We start from the raw sequence: 17,609 nt of genomic DNA on the forward strand, positions 1-17,609 counted from the left end.
CTCCTAAACACAGCACCATAGAAAGAAAGGCTAACAGGGTGCTCCCTGAATTTACACCCTCATGGAAGGATGCTGCAGATTTAGGTGGAAAAACAGAAACTGCATTCCTTTTAAAAGAATTGGACATGCTGAGGGCCAAAAATAAAAAGGTACAATTGAGATATTCAGATCACAGTATTTGCTCTTTTATGGTTGTCTTAGAAAACATGCATTTTAAACTGTTCCTAATTTAGTTTTGTTATTTATTTTAGTGCACCAATCAATAGCTTTCTTGTCATTTTGGATTCTTAGTATCTGCTCAACAACTGCTTCTCTGGAATAAAAAGTCTTTCATCCTACCCTTTGACCTTTTTAATCAGTGACATAGGTTCTTGCATCATGGATGAAAACCAAGGACGACCAAAACCAAGGCCAGGATTTCATTGATAGAATCTGGAGCTTATGCTTCTGTACATGTGGTCCAGATAATGAATGTGCCCTCATACCTCCTCTTTGTTGAGGGGAAGAAAATTCCATCCTACTTGCACGCTGCATTGCTTCTAGCGTTAGTAGCGGTTGCGTGCGCCTAAACAACAGAAAAAGTCTGTAGTCTTTCCATGAAGTGTCATTGAAAATTCAATGGCAAGCTCAGGTATCTGTCCAAGAACAGATTTAGTGAATTCCCAGTTAAAAGAAAGGCCTCAACATGTGAAAGAGTATCAGTTTTCTATCTGGTGATGCACATGAAAAATTATGCATTTACACCACAGTCTCTTCAGGCTGTGATGTCAGTACTCTTGGTAGGAAATAGGCTATTCATGCAGACACCACCTGCATTAGAATTCCATGTAATTCTGAACTTCCTTAGTGAGAAGGACCACAGCTGGTGATACCTGAAGAAGAGAATCCCAAATAAAAATAATGGCACACACATTGCTGCTTGTCTCGCAGAGCAAGATAGAGCAGATGATAAAAAAGATATTTTTAATATTTGTCCTTTAAATAAATAAATATAATTAATTGACCTTCTCTTGTATTGCTTAGTGTTTGTATTTTGGGGATAAGAAACTATTATTTAAAATTTTGTTGTGGTTAAAAGAGCTGGTTGACTGTTTCAGCTAGATAAGAATCTTACTGTCCATTTGTTCAATTCAGCTTCAAGATAAGCTGTCTGAAAAGGACAAGGAGCTGAAGACAATAAAACTGGACTTAGAACTGCAAGAGAGAGCAACAGAAGCTAAGATTGCAGAAAAGATTGCAGGTACAGTACGCAAGCGTTTAGCAGATGGCTGTATGGCTCATACGGTACCTGTGGTTGCTATATGACGTGGCCTAGTGAATGTTAGCTTTATTTGCTAAAGGAGGGAAGATTTGACTTTTTTTTTTTTTTTATGTGTGGCTGTTTAGAGTTGCTTAGAAAATAGGTGGCTTTAACATCCTGGTACTGGTATTAGCAGGAGCTTTACCTGTATTCATACTGATTTGGGCATTAAATGCATTGTTAACACCATGTCAATCCAATCACAAAAAGGTTGTTTGTTTTGTTGGAAGGTCCTGAACAAACAAGGGGAAATAATGATTACCAGTGCCTCTACCTTTCAACCAGCAGTTCAAATACCACTTATTGTTTTAGCTCATTCAGAGCAATACTACCCCCTCCCCGTGTATGGAGATAGTCGCACATTCACCTCAAGTAGAGACCTGCACTTTTCTTGAAAAATCTGTTCTTTTAGTAGTTAATGAATTTTTGTCTGATGATTGTATGTCTCCAGTGAATGAAGTTTATACAAATTCCAAAAATGAAAGGTTTTTAAGTTTATAGTTGAAAGAGAATGCATGCCTATATTTGTTAAGTGTGCTTTGGGTAGACATACAAGAATGGAGACAGTTTGTATTCTACGATTTTGGAAATTTCTGAAGTAATGAAGCCGAGTATTTTTATTATTGAAAAGTGACTGTGTGTACAGTGTACCCAGTGGATGAAAAATACTCTGAGGTTTTTCTCCAAGTGTTTCAAAGAAATTAGTGGGAGTGCTTTTATAAATTCATCATATCTTTTGTTCATAAATAAAGTGTAAGCTAGGTAAAATTGTTTCCTCATAGACCACACACGCTTCATATAATATTAATAGTACTAATACCTGTCTAGGTATTAATAGTACTAATACCAAAATATTGGTACTGAAGGGAGGAATAACTGTCTTCAGGAAAATGGAGCAGAAAATAAACTCTCCAGATGAAAAAACAGATGGCTGACTTTCCACTTAATGTCAAACTCCTGAGAATACAGTATTCTCTGTATATTATAGATGGAAGAGAGAATTCCTAAATTTTCTGTGGTGGAGGAAGGGAAAGGCAAATCTAATCTACATATTAGGAAACAAATTGAAATACAGGCATAATTTTATTCTTATTTCATTTTACATAAACTGCTTGCTTTATTTTCAGAAGAAAAAAAATCTGCACTGCGTATCATAGTTATATCCAGCAGCCGAAAGCTAATACAAATTGTTTGGGTTGAATCCCAAGTTTTGTGTTTGTTCCTGGATATTTGCACAGTGTTTTACCTCTGTACCTATAATAGAGAATTATGTTCTCTTTGATATAGGTGTACATTGCTCATTAAAACCTGGAAATAAATGTGTGTCGAAAGGTGTGTCAAAAACATGTTTAGTTTCATTTTTATGGATACAGTTGAAATATTTGTTAGTAAATTGTTTTTTCCTACATTACTGTGCAAACTTTCTAATTATGTCCTAAGCATAATATTATCTTCAAAACAGTATGGCATGAATATGGATATAATAATTAACATAGTTATTCCATTTTAAAATGAAGAATAAACCAAATTTTAATGAGAGCTACAATGTGTAATAAGGATGACCTTTTAAAAAATACCCTGTTTTCTCCTTTTTAAGAGTTCAGGAAGCATGAAAACCTTTAAATGCTGAGAGAGAGGGCAAGAGACTCCTTACTACTTAAGCTGTTTGCAAAAAGGAAGTATCGTTAATATTTCATGGGTTTTTTGCTTCCTGTCTTACAGTTCTAAGAATGTTACCAAGTTTAGATAAATGTTTTGAAATCTGGAATGATGTGAACCAAACTGAATTTGTGGAGGTCTATGTGTCTCTCATAAAAGCCTTGGGGAGTGTTCTAATGGACAAGCAGAACCTAATAAAGAAGACTCAGTGTGTTTAAGGAAAAACTTTTTCCCCTTGTGTTAAGTCCTTTGAGGAAAGGAGAACACATGCTGCTGTGATTTCGTGTGGCTAGTTAATGTTTAATTACTGCAGTGTATAACACATGGTAGTGAAGCTTGTAAGTATGGGTGTTTGCATTTTTATTATTACTTAGTACTGACTTTATGATAAGAAAATGACTCCACAAAATTATATTGTAAAAAACATCAGAAAGATACACCATAAAAATGTTATCATCTACTTTGAGGAGTATTACAATTCTATTTTAAAATGTAACCCTCTAATTGATGGGTTTTACCTAAACAAGTCCTTTGGAAAGAACAGAAAAACTGAAGACAAATACCATTTTAAAATGAAGCTACAACAGTCTTCAGAAACAAATAACCCAAAGCTTGTCACTTTATGATTTTTACTTTGTTCAGAGGAAGTGAAGAGGAAAAGTATAAATTTGTGAAATGCTTCATGAGACAATAGGGGAAAAAGTAGAGTTAAGGCAGAACATACACAAGATGGAAGAGAATGTTTAATACTGTGTGCAGTAAATAACTTATTTACAGAAGGTGTTTATTTTTAAATTTTACTAGCCTGGAAAATGAATTTTAGAACTTCCTTGGGTCCCTATCTCTGTGTCAGGTAGCTATGGCTAAGGAAAATTAGGGAATTTGCAGTTTTGGTTGCAGGCTTTTAACCATTAGAGACTACTGTTTCTGGTGGTCGTAGTTGCCACAGGTTCTTGCTGTTTCTTCGTTATTCCTCTGTTGGATTTCCTCTCCTTATAAGCCAGTGTCAGAAGGTACCATTAGTTTCACTCCCCATCATGAAGAGAAGAACAACAGAGGTGGAGGCAACATTGGGAAAATCAAGGGAAGAGCACATCATAGAACTGCGACTAGGATAATAAGGAAAAAAGGGAACACCACATGTGAACAGGGCATGAAAAATAGACAAATCTTGAAATGTGGGACTGCAGAACTTTCATATGTTGAACAGAAAAGGGAATGGGTGCACTCTCTAGGACGGGAAAAGGAGAAGGAGCTCACATCTTCTTATGACAGACTGGAAGATAAGGATGGAGGTGTTGCAAAAGAGTAAGTCTTCAAAAGAACTAGCAGAGAGAACAGATCTCACTTTGGATGGACATAAGTGACTTCATTTTTGCCTAACAGAAGAATTATACAGGGGGTATATAGGAACTTGTAGAGGAAAGAGCTGGTTGAGTGTAAGTGAGAATTGTAGAACATAGTGGTAACCTCTCTAAGCTGGAAAAAATACCAAAGCCCTGGTCTTCTCACGGTAACGCCCACCATTACTGCAACAAGTTATACCATAGTTGGCATCAGAGCCTCGGCTCTTGGAATATTTTTGTTGCCATTGCAGTACTATATATTGGGACTAAGAATAATTCTGAAGGAAAATGTAATAAAAAATATTTTTTGTTAAATCTTTCTGTAGCAAGGGCTATTCGGGGGGGTGTGCCAATATCTAATAGTAACGTTACCAAAATTTAATACTTTTTAAAATCAGAGTCAACTGATTGAGTCCAGTCCTGCTAGGTCTATTAGGTGTTGCATATCACCTTTAATGCCTGAAAACTGTATTGGCATTCTACAGATGCTCTCTGAAAGACCAGGGTAATAATAGGAAATATAGTGTGGAAAAAGGGGAAAGCAGTACTTCTAATACTATTGTGTATGTTATACAGCTTTCAGTCTCTTGGACACTACGGCAGTATACCTACAATGAAGTCCATTTTTTCAGGTCTGTTTTTACAAAAATGTTGAGAAATAACATTTGTGGTATTTTGGAATTTTTGAATACGGTATGGAAATGTTCATGAACATTATTTGAAGTTTCCTAAATTAACTTGAAAAATTATTACTGAATGCATATGCAATAGTTTTAATAGCAAAAGTGAAAACAAATATCCAAGTGGCTATTAGCTTAGAGTTACTTTGATTTAATATCCCATAAAGTAAGAGGAAATAAGTAATCTTGCCAGTAATAAACTTCGGGTGGCAATAACTTCCAGCACAGAAGAAAAGTATTTTCCATTTCTTCAAAGCTCACTTTAGAGTCCCTTTTTAGATGTTATTTTTCTTTCTTGCATGTCATCCATTAAAGATTAGCTGTGGAAGGTTGGAGCATGGAGAGATTATGAATGACAGAACAACTCCTGCAGAATAATAATCAGGTTTTGGTATTTAATGCTGTTTGACTTTTGCAGACACATTTCTTATTAACCTTTGGTACAAACAGAAATCCAGGTTCCTGATATCTCATGGAGAAGATGAATTCAAGATCCTCTTCCAATTAAACTGAAATAAGGCCAATATTGGGCTTTAGCCAAAAGAACTCAATAGTTCCCAACCCTAGTGTTTATAAACCTAAATATGAATGATATTTTACAGTTTAAGTAGGTAATGCATATACTTCCCTAACTCAGTTTTCTGTGCATAATTCATTTGTATATATAGGCTATATAGTTCTTAGGGGGGTTGTCCTATTAATGCTTCATTATGCAAAACTATTTCCTGAATATTTTTTCAAAATATTTCCTTGTAAATAACAGAATTTTGAAAATAGCTGTAGGATTTGAATCCTCTGTATGGGAAGGTAGACAATCCATCTGAAGGACAGAAAAAAACCCCAAGGTGGGGGTGTTGTGACTGAGAACATCTTGGCTTAATTTTTAACAGCTTTATTTGAAACAATGTAATTTTGCCTTCAGATTGTCAAAATTGTTGATTGTCAGAAAGTTGCATGCAGCTCTGAAGTACAATATACGATGAGCTGGCGTAGGTTAAAATGTAAGTTACTAAGCTATTTATGGGTGGAGCTTGTATGTAAAAAGCAAGCCAGTATCATCTGTATATTTTTATGATTAGTCTGGCCCTTCTCTCTTCCTTACTACAGTGCTAGATGAACATAAAGAATTGGGTTTTATGCAGGAGTAAAAAGGTCTGCAAATAATCTACTTCTTGGGGTATTACAAAAACTTTCCTTTAACCTGTCAAATTATAACTTGCAAACTTCAATGCAACATTTATATTTTTCCCCCTAAAGTATATTGAGGCATCAGCAATTATTCACTGAAAAAAAGTTTAACAGCATTAGGGTTTGAATTTTGAAGTCAGCTGTGTTTAGTGTATTAGAAGCAGAGGCTTAAGTATTGTACAGGGATTGGCTTTTACAAGAACTGCCTTGGGGTCTGTGTATAATACTCTGTCCTATTCTTTCCCACTTTATTTTTTTTTTAATTGAATTGGGATCTGAGTACACAAAGAAAACCCTATGCAGAGCTGCCACTAAGCAACTTTAGCCTTTTATTAAGAACACTCTGTTTATAGCATTGGAAATGTAGGAGCAGATGAATGCTATGCACTAAATACATACAACAAACACAAAGCAATAAAGAAGTCACTGTGTTCTATCAGTGTTTGTTCAGATTGCTTTATCTATAAAGTCACATTTAGGTGTAAATGACTTGTAGTCTATAATTCCTGGTATAGACTAGTGAAAAGCAGTGAAAAAAAGTAGCTTTCCTATGATCTTCTTATCACTATTTTTCTTTTATTTTTCAGTTATAGGTCATAACTGAAAGTAAATGAATGGTAGCTTTCAAAAAAAGAGCTAGGAACTTAAGTTGTCTGTTTCGTAATAGAACCTTTCAGCACTATTTTTAAGTCGACAGTCAGCCCTGGAGCTCATGGTAGTTTGCCATTAACTTGAATGAGAACTGCGTAAGGGCCTTAGGCTTTGAACATTTCTAGGGATTATCTGCATTTTGTAACATGTATGTACAGAGACCAATTAATGACACATTTTAAAGGCTTTCATAGCAATGCAGTAAATCTGTTTTTTGTTTATTTGGGTATGATAAGATTGACTTCTTATTTAAGAATTGTGAGCACAGTCATTAAATGTAGTAGAAAGAAATCTCAGAGGATTTTGATTTCTAAAATGACTGGATAACAAATACATACATGTTTGTATTCTGTAAGGAGAACAAGCATATATCCATATGGTTAAATAAAATTTAATAATAGTGGCCCATCTGGAAATGGCAAGGATAGTTTCCAAGTCCTCCTGCGATTAGACAGGCAGAGACCCAGCAATGGTGGACAGGAATGGGAGGACTGATGAAAATGAAAAGGCAGGTAGTCATTGCACCTCTTTTTCCAGTATGCTCCTTTAACTCCTCACATTCGTGTAACTGCTACTCAGAAATCCAAAGTGAAAACACAACAAAAATCCCTAAAAAGCTTCAGTTAAACCCCTCTGTAGGATAAATTTCAGCTGACATTTTTTTCATGGAAACAACTGAGCAGGATAAACAAGAAGCTCATTACAGGAATCTTGAATTCTAAGTATGACCTGGCCAGGCAAGTTCTTTCATGTTTCTGTTTTTCCTTCAGAATAATATACATGTTCAAAAGGCAGAAAACAGAAAATATTCTTTGCTTAATTTTTCTCATGAGTTCAACATTCACTCCGATGTTAGAGCTGTATACCTGTATGAAACAGAAGTCAAATCATGCATCAAAAAAATTTTAAGTCATTAATTATTATTATTTCAGTCAATTCTTGATTATTTAAGATGCTCAGAGCCTTTTTGTAAAAACATTTCATCTCATTCGTATTTCTTGTTGCTGTAATTGTGCAAGTAACTAGTAAAATTAATTTGGATGTACCAGAATCAATGCCAAAGAAAATCCCAAGTCACTTATTGTTCAGCAACCACTGATCTTGAGTACTAAATCTTAAACTGCAAAACCCTGACCTTCTGCAACAATACATTGTAATTAGCAGAAAAACTTTCTCACCATGTCTTTTTCTTGGAAATAACTGATCACTATAACTAGTGCTTGTTACAAAAACTATTAGCAAAATTTTAATTGTACTATTTCTTGGATCACTTTTTTTTCACGTAGTCCAAAGCCAAAAGCAGTATTTTGTCACATCTGTTAATGTCAAACACCTTGCAAAGTCCAAAATATTGTTGTTATTTCTGTAAAACTGACTTATCTTGAAAGCCAATTGTTTTAGTGTTATGATATTTACTGTATCTTCTGAGATAGCGGTGCGGGTAATCTTTTTCTTGTAAGGTCTGGCCTGCACTCTGGATTTTACATTTTTTAACGAGGAACGTGAAGTGATTTCTGCTGCCATAGATGCTTTTAAGTCCTAACAATTTCTTCTTTCTTTCCTCTTCTATTCATTTTTTCTATTTACACAGATGACCTCTAGGAAATCAGCAAACAGACTTTTTTCCTGAGAACCGTGCTTCCCTCCCTTCCCCCAAAGTTCTCTTGTTTGGAAAATCATGAACCACTGTTTAAACTAGAAAGAATTCCAACACACCTTCTCACCACTGCTGTATTTTAAAGGTAGTTTAAAAAGTGTACAAGATAGGTTTGCCAAAAGAATCAGGTTCAACTAAGAAAATATGTACACTGCTTTGACTCAGTAAACTCATACTCGGTATGGTTCATCTTCTTCATATTTACTTTTGCCCATATTAGAAAACAATTAGCTTACTAAACAAATTTGAGTATTTGGGAAGAAAAAATCTACTTTGAGTCTCTCTCATTTGACTAAGAATTACATGATATTTGATAAGCTTGTTTAAAAATGGACATATCCAAATATTATTGTAAACACCCATTGATTTGTTTTACCTGCAATATAAGTATTTTACTTAGTTGGCTTACATAGTAGCTAATAATATTTGTTAATGTAATTTAACTGCTGTGAACCTTTACTGAACAAATATTGAAATTTATACAAGTCAAAGAAAGAGAATCTCTAATGACTTTTGTAAAAGCTTCCATTTAATAGTTAAGGAGAAAAGTTTATATGACATACCAGATGCAATTAACAGTAGATTTTACATTTAATAAAAAGAAAGAAGCATATGTATTTGCTTTATTCATTCCATCATAATTTGCATTAGAGCTGTGGGTGTTTAATGAGCAAATTCCAGCTAAAATGCTATATTGATTTTCTAAGTGAACTTTGTAATAGCTATCTACCTTACAAAAGCTCTCTGTTTACAATTGTTTTCTTTACTAAAAACTAAAAATGTTTTAGAATTGATGAGTTTAGCATAATGATTCTTTTAAAATAAAGAGCTCTTTTAGAGTATGCAGGGGTTTTAGTTACAAGGAGAAAGACGTTATTAAATTATTCCAAAGCAAATAAAGTTTATGCAACTAAATAGTAATGTCATATTTATATATATTACAATGTTTGCAAACATTGGAAAATAATCCTTTTTTCCTAATTTAGCACTGTGGGATTTAAATATTTTAACTCTTGAACGGCATTATATGTATATGAATTAGTAAATTATACAATTCATTTTAGCTTAATACTTGACTATTCATACTTCATTTTTGTGTGTCATTTTCTCGCTTGAAACATGAGTTGTATAAGAATTAGTGTTTCTTGTTGGTCAGGCCTCAAGATAAACAGGATAGGGTTGGTTGGCGCGCCGTTGGAAGGTCTCCAAGAAAAACCTCGTGGTGTCGACCAGAGCAGTTGGTGACTAAGTAGCTGGATCACTTTTTTTATTGGATCAGGCATCAAGTCAGTGTGCCAGTGTGGGGCTAGTATTTTGCTGGATATGCCATATCTTGAATAGGACTTAGGAGCCTGACTTGTTACTCTCAATTAATTTTCGCCTGCCATTTTTAAGAAGCATAGGGATGATAATCTGGATATTCTTTACTCTTTTTAATATGGAGGATTTTTATGTCACTCTCTCTCATAGACTTTTCATTGGACAGCTTATACTTCACATACTTTCCTAAATATGACACAAAATGTTTTGGTTTGCTGCTGCATTGCAACCCAAAGGTTTATGTATTTCAGTGGCTTATTTGAAGAATCGTGTGATCCTTATGTTCCCGACCTTTCACTTGTGACTCATCCATAGCTCGATCTGAATGGTGAACATTATTGTTAACAACATCATACTTCGGACTACCTGCAATTGTGTAACTGTTATAATATTCCATATAGTATTAAAAAAGGAATTTGTAAAATATTAAATAGGGTCAGAAATGTATAGGCATTGGATAACAGAAATGTCTAACCTAAATTCAGCAGAAGCTTTGGCTGGTAAAGGAATCGGCTGAGCTAGCCTTCTGTAGACCATTAAAATGCGTTAGATGAGGACTTTAAGTATTTTTTTAATTAGTAATTTATTGTGATCAGTGTCAGTATTGCTACATGGTATTGAAACGCCATGTAGCTCAGTATCTTTTTTTTTTTCTTTTTTTCTTTTTTTAAACTTAGATTACCATGCAGGCATCTTACATGATTTTCTAAACTCTCCCTAATCTGTTTTAATATGAAGAAATTAACTTGCAATATTACTTTTAAGAAATAGAAGGAAAAGCCAAACACTTGTAATTGATACGGAACTACTGTAATTTTTTTTTAATGTAGTTGGTGGATCTGGTCATTGGGATATTTACTCCAATGCCTTAATTTAGTGGGAGGATAAGAAAATAACAAGAAAAAGTTGCTCAATTTAAGTCATTTTTCCATAGCCAATAGTTAAAAGACAGTATTTTGTAATGGACCTTTGGGTGGGGGAAGGGTTCACTGTTCAAGGCAATTAGCCTCTGGGCTGCTATCAGGGATGGTAAGATTTGAGATAAGCAGGATGTTTGAGTAACTTAAAAAAATCTCTTTTTCTGAATGTTTTCATACTGTTTAATATATATATTACTTTGGTTTAAGGGCAAATAAGCAATAATCCAGTTTTTAAAAGCCTGTATAGTCATTATTACCACTTGTTATAGTTCCTCAGAGAGGGAATTAGATATACCAAAACACAATCCCTCTAAGTGTAGTTGTATGCTCAAGATCCATTGTAGCAGTCAGCAAATAGTGGTTTTCCATGCTGAGGTGGGGATGTTATAGGGTCTGACAGAAGGAAGGGATGCACTCAAAGTTAACTAATCTGGAAACTCATTAACCCCAGAACAGTAATAACTGCCAAATCTTCAGTTATTTTAGACAGGTTTCTATTCATTCCAGTAATTGTTTTCATCGTGAAAATTGCATAATGTTTCCACTTGCAGTTTATGGAAAGGGTTCTCTGTGCAGTGTCTCTGGCATGATGCTAGATAAGCTGACATAATTTACTGGAAAAACTATAGTAAACAAATATATTAAGGTACAGATAGGTAATAATTACCATACATAATTAAGCTGCTTGTGTATTCTGTATCCAATCAGGACATAGAAGTCATATTGTGGTTTATCCAGACAGTCAATGCTGAGGAACTAGTTTCCCTGCCATCACAGATCTCAGCAACCTAAGTGGAAGTCTGCTGAGCTGAAATGCACAGCCCACCCCATACAATTTGTTCTTGTTCTTGCTGAGCCACCTACCTTTGCAGATATTGGACTCATCCTCTGCAAGTACTGCAAACTTATTCCTGACTACCAATCTGTGTGCATGCAGTTTTGCAGCTGCTTTACTTATGCCTTAGTTTTTCCATTCCACATCAAGCAAAGCTTTCTTGTTGTAAACAGGGCAAATAGATCTTCAAGAAAAAAGACACTATTCTTGTGGAACAAGTAAATATTCAAATAGAAGAGAATTAAATCAATGTTTGTTAAATTTTCTGTACATTTCAAGATTTGTGCTTCTGATACTGAATTATTTCTTCTTTTTCTTTTTTTTTTTTTTTGTTGGGGTGCAACTTGTTACATCTCTGGCCTGATGACTAGACTTGCAGCTCCTCTGCAGATCTTTGTGAGAGAGGGACTGCACTCCCAGAATTGACATTTAGACTTCCCCTGTCTTCTTTTGTCCAGTCTGCTGTTATCGTGCAACCTTTTGCTAGACCTGCAAAAAATGCTTCCTTACTCCTCAGTAATGCTCTTCTCCACAGCTTGAGGACAAGAGGATTGCTTTCCTACCTTGAACATCTTCCTAATTCATCTCTCTGCATTTTTTTTCTGTTCATCTTCTCACTCATCTTACATCCCTGGTTATCTGAGCTGCTTGTGAACTGAACTGAAACTTACCACTTTTTGTATTTCAGTTGGTTGGGGTGTTTGGGGTTTTTTTCAGTACTGATAATGTGTATTTTGTTCCAGTGATATAGCTGCTACCAAAATGTACTACTATGTTCCTATTGTTCCATTCTGTGAAGAACCATGAAGTGTTTTATGTTATATTGCACTGTAAAGTTTTTGTACAGTAATGTACAAAAGTGAAGTAAGAGTAAACTAACCTATAAAGGCAACAAAGTTGATGTCGATTGAGGCAAGAATGGAGGGGATAAAAGCTCTAGTTTAAAGTGAAGAGGAAGCCTTTCTTTGAGATCTTAACTTAATGGCTTGAGCAGTGGTTCAGAGAGGAGCAGAGTTCTGAAGGGGGTAAAGGAAACCCAGCAGCAATGGCTTAGTACAGAAGGTTCTTGAGAAAAAAATTGCCAAAATTTGAAAGAGACTGCAGTATGGTGTTAGGAGACTGTGGCTAAACACCAGCTTGGCAGCCTAGAAGGGAAGCATGGAGAATTCTGGAACCTACAGACCTTAGCTGAGTTTTTTGGAGATGCCTGTGACAATCAGAGGATATAGTACTCTGTCTTGGGGTGACAGTGGTCTTACTATGGCATCCTGAAAGTCCCTAGACATTTCGACTACAGGGTTTTATAATGACTGTGAGGAGAGATTTGCAGTATTGCAGAGGGAAATGATGAAAGTATGAATAAAGATTTTAGTGGAGGCAGGGTCGAGGTAAGGATTCTGGCGGTGTGCCAGAGATGGTGTTAGGCATATTGACAGGGGAGAGGCAGGAAGAAAATGTAAGCTTGGGATGAGGAATGACTTGAAGGTGTTAGTTTGCTCCCAAGGATAGACAGTAAATCTTAGTTTATTGGCACCTAATGCTCCAAGGTCCATGTATGCCGTAACAGATAATATAACAGTATATTACACAATAAAGTAAAGGCTTGGCAGAGAAGGAGAGATGCCAGCTGTGCCATTCTTGTGATACCAGAGACAGACTATGAAAATATTAGAATTTTCAATATTTAATATCAGTGTGCCACCCTGATAGGAAGCAGTGTGATGGTAGAAGTTTTAATGGATCATTACTTTTAACTCTATGTCCTAGAAGAAACCTAATAGTGTCTCATATGATTCTGAGCTTTAAGAATTACTTTTCCATTAAGCAATTATTCAGAATGCAAAGCAAATCACTTCCTTGCCCTGTTTGATTATACAGAGGTGAATTCGAAAACACATAGCTTTATTTCATTCCTTAAGGTATTCATTTTATCAATCAACAGCAATTTAGTGTTGTGTCTGAAGAGTAATATAGACCTTATCCAGAGTAATCTGAGGTCAGTGGAGAAATGTGGATTTTAGGAGATGCTGGCAAAGGCCCATGTAAGTGCATCTAATAGTGTCTTTCCCTGTCAAACTTGTTTGTTAAACACACTGGTTACTTTTGCAGCTCTGGTGGAAGAAGTTTATTCTGCTCAACGGGAACGTGATGAGGCCATCATGGCAAGGCTTAGGTTAGCCAATGAAGAGAGAGATGAAGCATTTCTACGAGTCCAGCGTTTAGAAGAGTCTCTCAAAGAGTAAGTATATATTTCCTGCCCTTTGCAAAAAGGTTGTTGTGTCAGTCTGTGACTGTCATAAACTGCTCGACAGTGGTTATGTAGGAAAACTGAGCACAAACTTCTCTATGATGAAATACCAGGCTAGTACTAGTCTTACTGTGCCATTGGTGAATTTGTTAGCTATCCTATAAGACCATATTTTTCTCTGGAGACTGAGAGCAAGGTGAATAATTTTGATCACAAAAATTAAAAATATAATCAAAAGCTTTGGTATTGATTTATTCAGGGATAAATAAGACGAATGTGACATTTTATAAGGATCTTTTGACAAGGAGTACCAGAATGTCAGTTGGAAGTTGCAATGTATAGGAAATCAATCAAGCCTTTAAGCCCACTAGACATTTCCTTCAGCAAAATTTCTACTAAAGATGTGGGTGACGTAGTAAAAATATATGGGTTTTTTCTTATCTTTAGTGTAGGAGCAGTTTGTAAGGCAATAAGGGTGTAATTAATACTTTGCAGAGTTTTGTGTATGCCATGTTAACACAACAGAAATAGGCAATGTCATGTTAAACAAAACTGTTAAGTCAGGAGAGGAAGATCAAGAACAGTTTCTTTTCTCACTTCAGGATATAGGCAGCTTTGAAGCTACAGTTTGCCTCTCCATGTAATGCTTCTCCATCTGAGTTGTGATCATCTTGGTTACTGTCTATGGTAGTCCCCCAAAGGGTCATCCCCCAAAGTCTAGAGTGGCTGAGAAATTTCTCCTATTTTTCTGCCAAGAGAAATACAAAGCAGAGAAGTTTTTCAGGGTAGGAGACTGAATAGGTGCAGTTGTTAGTTAACTAAATGGCAGGCAATTATGTTTTAAATAATTGATTCTACTAAGAACACTCTTTCCTCTTTATGGCAGAAAACCAGTCATCTTCTTTTGGATATTTTTGTAGGTAAGGCCAGAGAATGTTATCTAAATAAATTTCAATAGTCTGCACATAGTTTGTGCACCATTACTCTGTGGAATTTACAAGTTGCTAGAGTTTGTCACAGCCTGTAAGTATGACTCAACCACAAGATTAGGAGATTCCATTCCCACAAGAATTAATGCACAGTTTGTTAGAGTAAATGTCTCTACAGAGCCCATTATAGGTGTATGTGCATCTGAAATCTTGCTTTGAGCAGCAATCTCTGAGGAAATTACAAATGTGCTTTAAATTCCCATAAGAGGCATCATAACTGTGAGCCTTACTCCAGTCTTTCCAATTTCTTCTGTCACTCTTCTAATTTTGTATGTTCCAAGAGTAAAGAAAGCAAGAAAGTTTTGTATGACCCCAAACATCAAATGAAACTGTGTATACACTGTTAGCACAAACTCGAGATCTTTGGGGTTAAAGGGCTCAAGTCCTGCAGCAAATTAGTTATTCTGGTCGACAGACCTAGTCAGTGACTTCTGGGTTTCTGGAAGAAATCACAGGTTATTAAGTGTGTGAGAGGCATATTGCTGCTTTTTCTGCAGTGGAATCCATAGATATACACATGGCAGGTCTTGACACACATGAATCCCTCAGAACACAATCACTTGTTTTCCCTTCAACCCCTTCTGTCAAAGTTTGTTAATCATCCATGCAGCAAGTACTTAATGGTAATGAATTACTGGGCATTAATTGCTGTACGAAATCCCCTGAAAGGGAGGAAAACTCATTCTTTATGTTCAAGTAATCATCATGTTCACTGCATCAGATGTCTTAATATATGCCTCTTTCCTTACCTTGCTACCCATTCAGCTAAACTGCAAGTTTGATAGGAATGTCTTAAGCCATATCAGGCAATGTAAGAAACTTCAAAGATGTCTTGCTCCATTCCACCAATTTATATTCAGTATTATCTCAGCCACAATGACTGCATCCATTTGTGCAACCTGACCAAGGTCAAGCTGACCACAGCTCTTCCCTGACCCATATCGGTCCTCTATGTGACAGCACCTTCTAGATAATGTGATATTTCATCCAAAAAGAGCAATGGTATGGTACAGGGAAATATTTCCTGTTGTGATTATTGGTTTGGGGGGTTTTGTGTTCTTTTTTTTGAAGAAAGTTCTTTGCTGTTTTTGAAATCTTTGGGCATTACGGAACCGAGAAGGCAGGATTGCCTCCATCAGGCTCAGCTGCTTTTCTTCTGGTCCACTTATTCTAAGCCTACAGTATGCTTATTCATGCAGCCGTACACCTGGCAAAGAAGAAATGGTTGAGTGGAGCCAAGATTCCTGCTGGAACACCAGCCTGGCTCCAGCAGTCAGGCTTTTCAGAACATTGGGCATCTTTACTAACTGTGGTAACATCTCAGCTGAGGTGACAAGACACACATTGCTATATCTGCTGGATGTCTGGCATTTTGCAATGGGAGGAGCAAGCCAGGACTGTGACTGAGAAGAGTCAAATTGAGGTGCTGCATTCTCAGAAGCAGAGTCAATCCCATGAGGAAATTACTTTTCTCAGCCTCTTTATTCTAAGTAGTTTATTACTGTGGCTGAATGGAAATTTTTTTGGAGTTCACCTCACCACTCCGCTAATACTTTGGAAGGAGCAGAGATGATGGGGTGAGCCATGAGGGACTTGGTTTGGTTTATTTAATTTTGGAGTTTCTTCTGGAATCTTGGAACTTTTCCAACTACCACCCTTAACATTTTCTTCCTGATGCTAGTTGTTCAAAAGGTCAAGTTCTCTGTCTCAGACGTGGAGCACATAGAGGTTTGGGTTTTTTTAAAGAACATTGGCTACTTGTGCCACACTCATCAAGTTTTAGAGCACAGGTCACTCCTTCCATCTGCTTTGGACTTATTCCAATCAGAGATCTTTACAAGAGGGCAACATTGAACAGCCTGCCAACCTTTATCAAATGCTTTAATGCTTTCTTTAAATTAGCAGCTGGAGCAATTCTGTTGTCTTTATTTAACTGTAGCAACCAAAATTCTTTCAGTCCTGTTGGCCCTAGGGGTTACATTAGCAGAATGTGTGTAGAAATGGGGGGAAGAGGAATCCTTGGTTACTGCTGTTTAAAATCATGAGAGATCGAAGGGTCACTTATTGCCTGTGCACAGCACAGGGAAAGGCAGCAGGGCTGGATGCTGGATTTTTTAAAATACTGTCACCTAAGGAGGTATATGTACACCTACAGGCAGATCCCTTGTGGCAGTAGTATGCTGAAGGGCTACACTTATGGTAGAAGTTCCTGTTCTTTTTCCCACCTCCATTTCTCCCTAAGGTGTCTTGCTTACCCAGCCTGTTGGTCGGCTGGGTGATTTTGTTGACCCACACTTTTAGCAGGGTAGAAGTCCTCTGGAGAAGCCAGGTCAGTCCTGCCAATTTACTTTGACAAATACTGTTCCTTTCATTGTGAATACAAACTAGCTGGAGATCCATTTTTAAGTCCCACATGAAGTGGCACTTAGAGCAATGTAAAACCTAAAGCAGAAACTCTACAAGGAGCTAAGTCAAGGAGCCAGTTCTGAGAATTTGGACTTATAATATATTTGTTATTTTATGATTTGTGTTACTTTATGAATGCAAGTCAAACCCAGCAAAGGTTAGCTTTTACTTTGTTTTGTTTAGTTCTGGTGCTGACTGTATATGTTGGAGTAATTACTGCTTGTGAATTCCATATAAATATACCAGCTGTTGTGCACTGGTACTACATTCTGAATTATTTCTTTTTTATTTAAAGAATTAATTTCTGTACTGGTTGATTTACTATACCTTATATACTGTTATCTGGTAAAACTAATGCTTTAATGTAAAAGGTGCTAGTGTGCTGTCAAGTGCTTTATGATGTTTGCTAG

The 17,609-nt window shown here is 36.2% G+C and overlaps 1 protein-coding gene across 16 annotated transcripts in view; it reads left to right on the top strand.

Moving 5' to 3' along the window:
* Positions 1-17,609, top strand: part of MIPOL1 (mirror-image polydactyly 1) — a 210,207-nt gene that overhangs the window by 55,226 nt on the left and 137,372 nt on the right. For all 16 annotated transcript variants that reach the window (XR_012043002.1, XR_012043000.1, XR_012043001.1 and 13 more), the window contains 3 exons: positions 14-149; positions 1,135-1,240; positions 13,666-13,795. Coding sequence is in view for 13 of the 16 variants with exons in the window: in XM_072864529.1 (XP_072720630.1) it covers positions 14-149; positions 1,135-1,240; positions 13,666-13,795 (372 nt within the window). In the remaining 3 variants the exon portion in view is untranslated. The remainder of the gene's footprint in view (positions 1-13; positions 150-1,134; positions 1,241-13,665; positions 13,796-17,609) is intronic.

This window comes from Ciconia boyciana, chromosome 6 (assembly GCF_034638445.1).
Source record: "Ciconia boyciana chromosome 6, ASM3463844v1, whole genome shotgun sequence".
NCBI lineage: Eukaryota > Metazoa > Chordata > Aves > Ciconiiformes > Ciconiidae > Ciconia > Ciconia boyciana.